Source organism: Eumetopias jubatus, unplaced genomic scaffold, assembly GCF_037043125.1.
Source record: "Eumetopias jubatus isolate StellerSeaLion01/CBP00866 unplaced genomic scaffold, mEumJub1_p1.0 scaffold_7, whole genome shotgun sequence".
Classification (NCBI taxonomy): domain Eukaryota; kingdom Metazoa; phylum Chordata; class Mammalia; order Carnivora; family Otariidae; genus Eumetopias; species Eumetopias jubatus.
Genome location: NW_028274813.1, coordinates 92,672,620 through 92,679,350, shown reverse-complemented (window position 1 = coordinate 92,679,350; position 6,731 = coordinate 92,672,620). Strand labels below are relative to the sequence as shown.

General features: G+C 46.8%; 2 protein-coding genes across 5 annotated transcripts in view; one reads left to right on the top strand and one right to left on the bottom strand.

The window, feature by feature from the left end:
• Positions 1 to 2,681: 2,681 nt before the first annotated feature.
• On the bottom strand, positions 2,682 to 6,567 carry LOC114206379 (large ribosomal subunit protein uL1-like). Of its 2 annotated transcripts, XM_028100076.2 has the most exons (3): positions 6,229 to 6,567; positions 5,682 to 5,797; positions 2,682 to 4,946 (listed from the first exon to the last, which is right to left on the bottom strand). In XM_028100076.2, exon 3 carries the CDS (start codon positions 4,924 to 4,926, stop codon positions 4,480 to 4,482), a length of 447 nt encoding a protein of 148 aa, XP_027955877.2. In that variant the 5' UTR covers positions 4,927 to 4,946; positions 5,682 to 5,797; positions 6,229 to 6,567; the 3' UTR covers positions 2,682 to 4,479. The 2 variants fall into 2 exon arrangements, with proteins under 2 accessions (XP_027955877.2, XP_027955876.2); XM_028100075.2 differs by lacking the exon at positions 5,682 to 5,797.
• DMXL2 (Dmx like 2) overlaps positions 6,400 to 6,731 on the top strand; it is a 150,860-nt gene continuing 150,528 nt past the window's right edge. For all 3 annotated transcript variants that reach the window (XM_028100071.2, XM_028100070.2, XM_088024791.1), the window contains exon 1: positions 6,400 to 6,587. In XM_028100071.2, the coding sequence (XP_027955872.2) occupies positions 6,501 to 6,587 (87 nt within the window). In that variant the 5' untranslated portion in view covers positions 6,400 to 6,500. The remainder of the gene's footprint in view (positions 6,588 to 6,731) is intronic.

The window sequence follows — 6,731 nt, the reverse complement described above, 5'->3', positions numbered from 1 at the left end:
TCGTCCCGGTCTCTGGCCGCACTCCGTGCTCACCTGGCCTGTGACCGAGCGTTTCTATCTCTGGCACCCGACCCCGTGTGGAGTCTCCAAACCCAGCAGATCCCTTGGTGCGCTCCTGCGCCACTCCTCCTGGGGGAGGAAGGGGAGTCTCCCTGGATCTGCCGCTTGTTGGGTCCCTGCTGGAGGAGCCGTGGCCCGACTGGGCCGCGGATCACAGTTTATGGCAACCCCGAGCTGAAAGCCCGCGCCTCGGCTCCGTCTCTGCAGCTGGCTTCCCCCCTCTGATACCTGGGAGCTCTGCCGCACTCAGGCACCCCCAGTCTTTCTGTGACCCTGAGGGTTCTGAGACCCCATTGTCCTTCGAGGGTTCCACCCCCCGCTTAGCCACTGGAGCAACGTCCCTCAGCGGAGCCGACTTCTAAAAGTTCCGATTTTGTGCTCTGCGGCTCTATCACTTGCCAGAAGTGGCCGACGGAGGCCCCCTCCCCCGCCGCCTATCCTCCCGAATATCGCCTCGGATTCGCTTCTCCGCACATCCTACCTTCCAGAAAGTGGTCGCTTTTCTGTTCAGAGAGTTGTTGCTATTCTTTTCTTCGATCTCCGTTGAGTTCGTAGGTGTTCAGAATGGTTTTATCCCTATCCAGCTGAATTCCTGAGACCAGATGAAATCCAGGTCTCCTACTCCCCCGCCATCTTGCTCTGCGCCCCCACTACTGAATTCTTGTTGCACAGAAACTGTGTGTCTTTTGTTGAAGTTAGCCACTACTTCTGGGGGTAATTTGTTACACAGTAATAGATGACTAGTACATAAGAGTATGTGATTACTGCTGGGAAACTAAATCCCTCTGACATCCGATGTTCCATTATTCCCAACCCCAAAGGTACAACATTTGTTACAATGCAAACTTGTGGACATGAGAAATTATACCTTACAGATGTATTGGCATGTTCTTTCAGTGACACAAAACTGATACTTTTCTAATTTTTAAAAGAAAGTCACTTCCAGATCAGAAGAAAAAAATCCCTACTTTATTTTTAGGTCTACCCAGAAGGTTGGATGAATGAGGAAGAAATGAATTGTGGACAGTTAAAATGTGGTGGGTGGGCTACTAAGGAAACTTGATATATTAATCTGGAAGGAGTTTTGGTTGGTCAGATTGGACAACAAAAGCCTCAGCTGTAATTCCAGGAGACTTAACTAGCCAGTTGCACACCTGAGATGTTACTATCAAGAAGTCAGTTAGGGGCACCTGGGTGTCTAAATCAGTTAAGCAACCAACACTTGATTTTGGCTCAGGTCATGATCCCAGGGTCCTGGGATTGAGCCCCACATCTGGTTCCACGTTCAGTGCAGAATCTGCTTGAGATTCTCTCTCCCTCCCCCTCTTCCCTGCTCGTGCACACCTGCTCTCTCTCTCTCAAATAAATAAATCTTTTTTTTAAAGATTTCATTTATTTATTTGAGAGAGTGAACATGCACACGAGCAGGGGGAGGGGCAGAAGAAGAGGGAGAAGCAGGCTCCCTGCTGGGGCTGGATTCCCAAGACCCTGGGATCATGACCTGAGCTGAAGTCAGACGTTTAACTGACTGAGCCACCCAGGCGCCCTAAATAAATAAATCTTAAAAAACAAAAATAAAAACGGGAGTGCCTCAGTGGCTCAGTTAGTTAAACGTCTGCCTTTGACTGAGGTCACGATCTTGGGGTCCTAAGCTCGAGCCCCGTCGGGTTCCCTGCTCAGAGGGGAGTCTGCTTCTCCTTCTGCACTCTCCAGCTCATGTTCTTTCTCTCCCTCTCTCTCAAATAGATAAATAAAATGTTTTTTTTTTTTTTTTAAAAGGACATGTAAAGGATTCAGGAGGGAAGAGAGGAACAAGTAGATGCAGGCTCCAGATTTTGAGTTGATACCAAAAGGAAGAAGGAAGAGGTTTACAATTTTACAACTGTGCAATGGCTCAAAACTTCATGGAATGCTGTAAAACTAGAGGCAATTGTGAAATGGTTCAAATAATAGCGAGTTAATAATGCTATTGACAGAATGAGTATAATTTGTTTGATGATGGTTTTTAGTCAGTTTCTAACATTGTGAAGGTTGGAGAGTAAGAGATTCATCTAGAATCCAGTAGTAGCAATGGTTTTAAAGCTTTAAAAATATTTCTTTAAGTTTGAGGATGAAGATCAAAATTTTTTATGACAGAGTGTTCATTCCTTATGCAGCTATTATTCACTAAAATACTAGCTTCTATAACACATATTCAATTTTTCCCATTATTCAATGTGTATTACTGTTTAGTAAAATATTTGCCTTTAAGTATGAGCATGATGTTGAAATTTCTTCAAATTTATTATTTTGCTGTATGTTTTGTTCCAGTTTTTACTAAAATGTTTGTCTTCATGTATTAAACCTTTTTTTTTTTAAAGATGTTATTTATTTACCTGAGAGAGAGAGAGAGAGACAGCAAGCAAATGGAGGGGAAGAGGGAGAAGCAGACTCCCTGCTGAGCAGGGAGCCCACCATGGGGCTTGATCCCAGGACCTGGAGATCATGACTTGAGCTGAAGGCAGACGCTTAACTAACTGAGCCACCCAGGTGCCCCTAAACCTTCTTATAAAAGAAATTTATTTAAATTTGTTGTATTTAACTCTTCTTGCTTTACACCAATTTTTACTGATAATATGCTATATATATGAGAGTTCTCTCAAATTTATTTGATACCGTGGCATGCTTTTCAGTTGCTAGTACCAAGATGTAGCACCAGTATTTGCCTTCATGATACTTCATGCACAACATGGGGCTTCATTTACTGAATATTTTTGTGTGTTTGTTTTGTTGTCTGCTATATTTTCACTATTTTTTAACCATGTGACTATCTTTATTCATGTTTATACTATATAATTAAAAGTACAAAACCTGTGACTTCCTAGAATTTAGTATACTGTACATCGTATGTTGTATTAACATGAACATGTAATACTTCCCTCCACAAAACCACCGTAAAGTCATTTAAACTTTCACAAACACAAATAAATACATGTATAATGAAAGGTACTTATTTCCCCCATAAATTTTTCTCGCAAGATTGGGTGCTCTTACATTCAAATCTTGTATTTCAGCAAATAAAGTACAGCTGACCCTTAAACAACACGGGTTTGAGTGTACAGGTCCACTTATACACAGACTTTTTTTGATAAATACAGTTCAGTACTATAAATGTTTTTCTCTTCCTTATGATTTTCTTGATAATGTCTTCCTTTCTCTAGCTTATTTTATTTTAATACATATAACATGCAAAATATATATTAGTTGACAGTTTTTGTTATCTGTAAGGCTTCCTGACAACAGTAGGCTATTAGTAGTTAACTTTTGGGAGTCAAAAGTAATATGTGGATTTTTTACTGTACTGGGTTGGGGGGCGTTGACTCCTCCAACCCCTGCATTGTTCAAGGGCCAACTGTGCTATGATTCAGGTGCTGCGAAACAGAGAAAATAAGATACTGATCCTGACATAAAATCCCCTAAACAGTAAGTGATATGTGTGTTTCAAAAGAGGAGGAAGCCTCAAGGTATGTGGGGGTGGATAAGGAAGGCTTTATCGAATAGGTAACTTTTAAACTAAATTGTGGTTTTTCGGGTCAATAAGGGGAGGAAGGGCATTCCAGACACATCAGAGAGCACGAACTAAGACAAGGACCCATAAAACAACATAGTATGCTCTGGAAACAGCAAATAGCTCAGTGGGGCTGGAGAATAGTTGGGTGTGAGGAAACATCCTGAGATAAAATAGATTCCACAGAATCCAGAATGAATGGGTCTGTCAGCCAAACTAAGGAGTTTAGACTTCAACCTGTAAGGAGTGGGGATTTAAGTGGAGGAATTTTTTCCTTTAAAAAGGTTTCTCTGGCTGCAGTGTGTTGGAGAGCAAAGAGATGGAAGGCAGTCAAACTAGTTAGGAAGCCATTATGGTAACTAAATGAGAACTGATGAGGTCTGAAATGAAAGTAAATAGCTGGGGGAGGGGGGATGCTCAGGGTCATGAATTAGGGATCTTTATAAGGGACCTTTAGATTTGGGCAGGTGAGGAAGGAGCCAAAAGTGGCTCTGCGTTTCTAGTCTGGGTGACTGGGGGGAAGTTATGGCACTAAACGCAAAGGAAAAGGAAAATGTCCTAGGTTGCTGGGAATTATCTTTGACTCCTTTTTTTCCACTGAACATACTACCAATCTCTGCCAGGCCTTTGCCTCCTATCTCCCCACCCTTCTAATTATCCTTCACAGTGCTACAAAGTCATCTTCTTGAAGCAGCTCTGATTGTAGAAATTTCTGCTCATAAACGTTTGCTGAAGTCCCCACTGCATGCAGAATGAAATCTAAGCTGCTGCTGCTTCTTTTTTTTTTTTTGAAGGTAGATAGAATGTACTTCCGGGTTTGCAGTATGGAGAACATGACCACCCATCAGCACTAGGATTTATTGAGCTGTGCCTTAGTACAGGCGCTGGGGCTTGCCCATGGTGCTCTTGATGTATAAAGCCCAGATGTTCTGCCAGTTCTTCTTGAGCAAGGACACCAGGAAATTGACCGCTAAGTGGATGTTGTACACGAGCTCGTCATCTGTCATCCTCACATGGCCAACAGCCACTGCCAGACACAGCATCTTCTTCATCTGGAATTTGTTGGTGGACTTCACTTCATCCACTTTGGCCACCATGTTCTCATTGTGGGTCAGCAAGGAAGGGAACTTGCCAGCCTTATTTAGGCCTGGGCCCAGGATTTGTGGGATCTGCTTCATCAGAGATTCTGAAGCCAAAAAGGCATCATACTTCTTGGCCGGCTTCTTGACTAATTTCTTATTCTTGTTGAGTTTCTGGTTTCCGTGCAGGACTTCCCACACCGCCTTGTACAGGGTGTCCCGGGAGACTTTGCTGCTCATGGTTCTTCTCGCCGCGGTAACTGGAAAAGAGCGAAATCTAAGCTTCTTAAGGGAGCATTCAAGACTGTCCCTGTTCAGGCCAGGCCACAAGCTATCTCTTGGATACCTTTACCTTGCTAAGTATCTTTTCCTTTCCCCACCCTACATATCATCTGCTCTAAACATTAATCTAACTTTGTTCCCTGACATATCCTGTCATTTTATACCTCTAAGCCTCAGCTCATGTTATTTTCTCTATTTGAATGCAGTTTCTTGTCCATCCCAACCTGCCAAAATTTTACCCTGAGTTTACGTCATCGTCTCCATTACACTTTACCCATCCGTCCCCTTAGTCAAAAGTATTCTTCCTCTTCAATAGTGCATAGACTTTTGTGTCTCAGTCACAACACTTTTGGCGTTCTGCCTAGAGTTTTAGATGGTTGTCTTGGAATCCCTTCTACTCCCTTGCCCTAGTGACTTATACGCAGTATAGGTTCAAAAATTGGTGATGGATTTACCTGGAGCAGGGATCTGAGTCCTCTATCCACCACCAAAAGTTTAGCGTACGGTCTGGAAAAATCAGACTATTCTGCGAATCCATGACATCACGAATGAAAGAGTCTAGAGGAGTCACCTGTCTCTAGGGGAACCTTTCGCTATCTAAAACATCCGTGACAAAAGGTGGGAGCAAAATAATTTGCTGTCAGGGAGTACGGCTTCTCCAAATAGTTGCCAGATGCCTTTATTGTTTACGTAAAATTAAATACCTTACGTACCTTAAATACCTTATGTAAAATTAAAAAGCCCTACGGGATCTAAGATTTTCCGAGGTGGAATTTCCTGGTGACTGGCGTCCTCCTGAGGTCGACTGTCCTGACCATCACACGGTGTACTAGGGAGTGGATTAAACACTCATTAAGACGGAACCGAGGCGCGCCGCCAGAGAAGGGCTGCTGCGTGCTCCGGAGCGGCCTCAGCTGCGCCCTGCCCCCACTGACCGCAGCCAGGAGGCTCCGAGGGAACTCCCGCACGTCTGCGCGCGCAATCCCGGGACAAGGGTCCACGCGGCGCGCGCAATTGCCCTGTAAACCACTGCGCGCGCACGCGCAAACGCGGGGCGGGGGAGCAGGACTGAGCTAAGAGCCTAGCAGCTGGAGGAGGGGTTTACCCGCTCACTCTACTGTAGCTCCCTCGAGGGAGGGTGCGCGCACCGCCCTTCTCCTTCGGGCGGAGCGTCCTTTACAGCACGCTCCCGGCTCACGCGCTACCCCGGCGCCCCCTCGCCTCGGTGCCCCTCCCCCCGCCCCTCCGCCTCACACGCACCCTTGCGCTCCTCCCGCATTTGTGCGCCGGTGCAGCAGGCAGTGGGAGCATCCGGGCATTTCCGCAGCCGAGCGGCGATCCGGGCGGCGGCAGCGGTCTTGGAGCTCCCATGGCAGGGACGAGGAAGGGGGAAGGCAAGAGGGGGGCGAGACGTTAAGCCGGAGCCGCAGCGGGGTGGGTCCCGAGGGAGGCGGAGGGGGAAGCGCTCTCGTGGTCGGGCGCGGGGCTAGTCGCTCCTTTCGCGCAGTCCCTTACCAGCCCGGGCTCCGGAGATGCATCTGCATCAGGTCCTCACCGGGGCTGTCAACCCTGGAGACAACTGCTACTCCGTGGGCAGCGTCGGGGATGTCCCCTTCACGGTGAGCGGCGTACGGGAGCTCGAGGGGGGAGAGACCAGGGGCCGAGCCGAGGTCCCCGTCCCGGCCCACGCCTCTCCGGGGAGGCTGTGAGGTGCGAGTGGGCCCCACCTGCCCCCCCTTTGCAGCTCAATTTCGGGGGGCGGG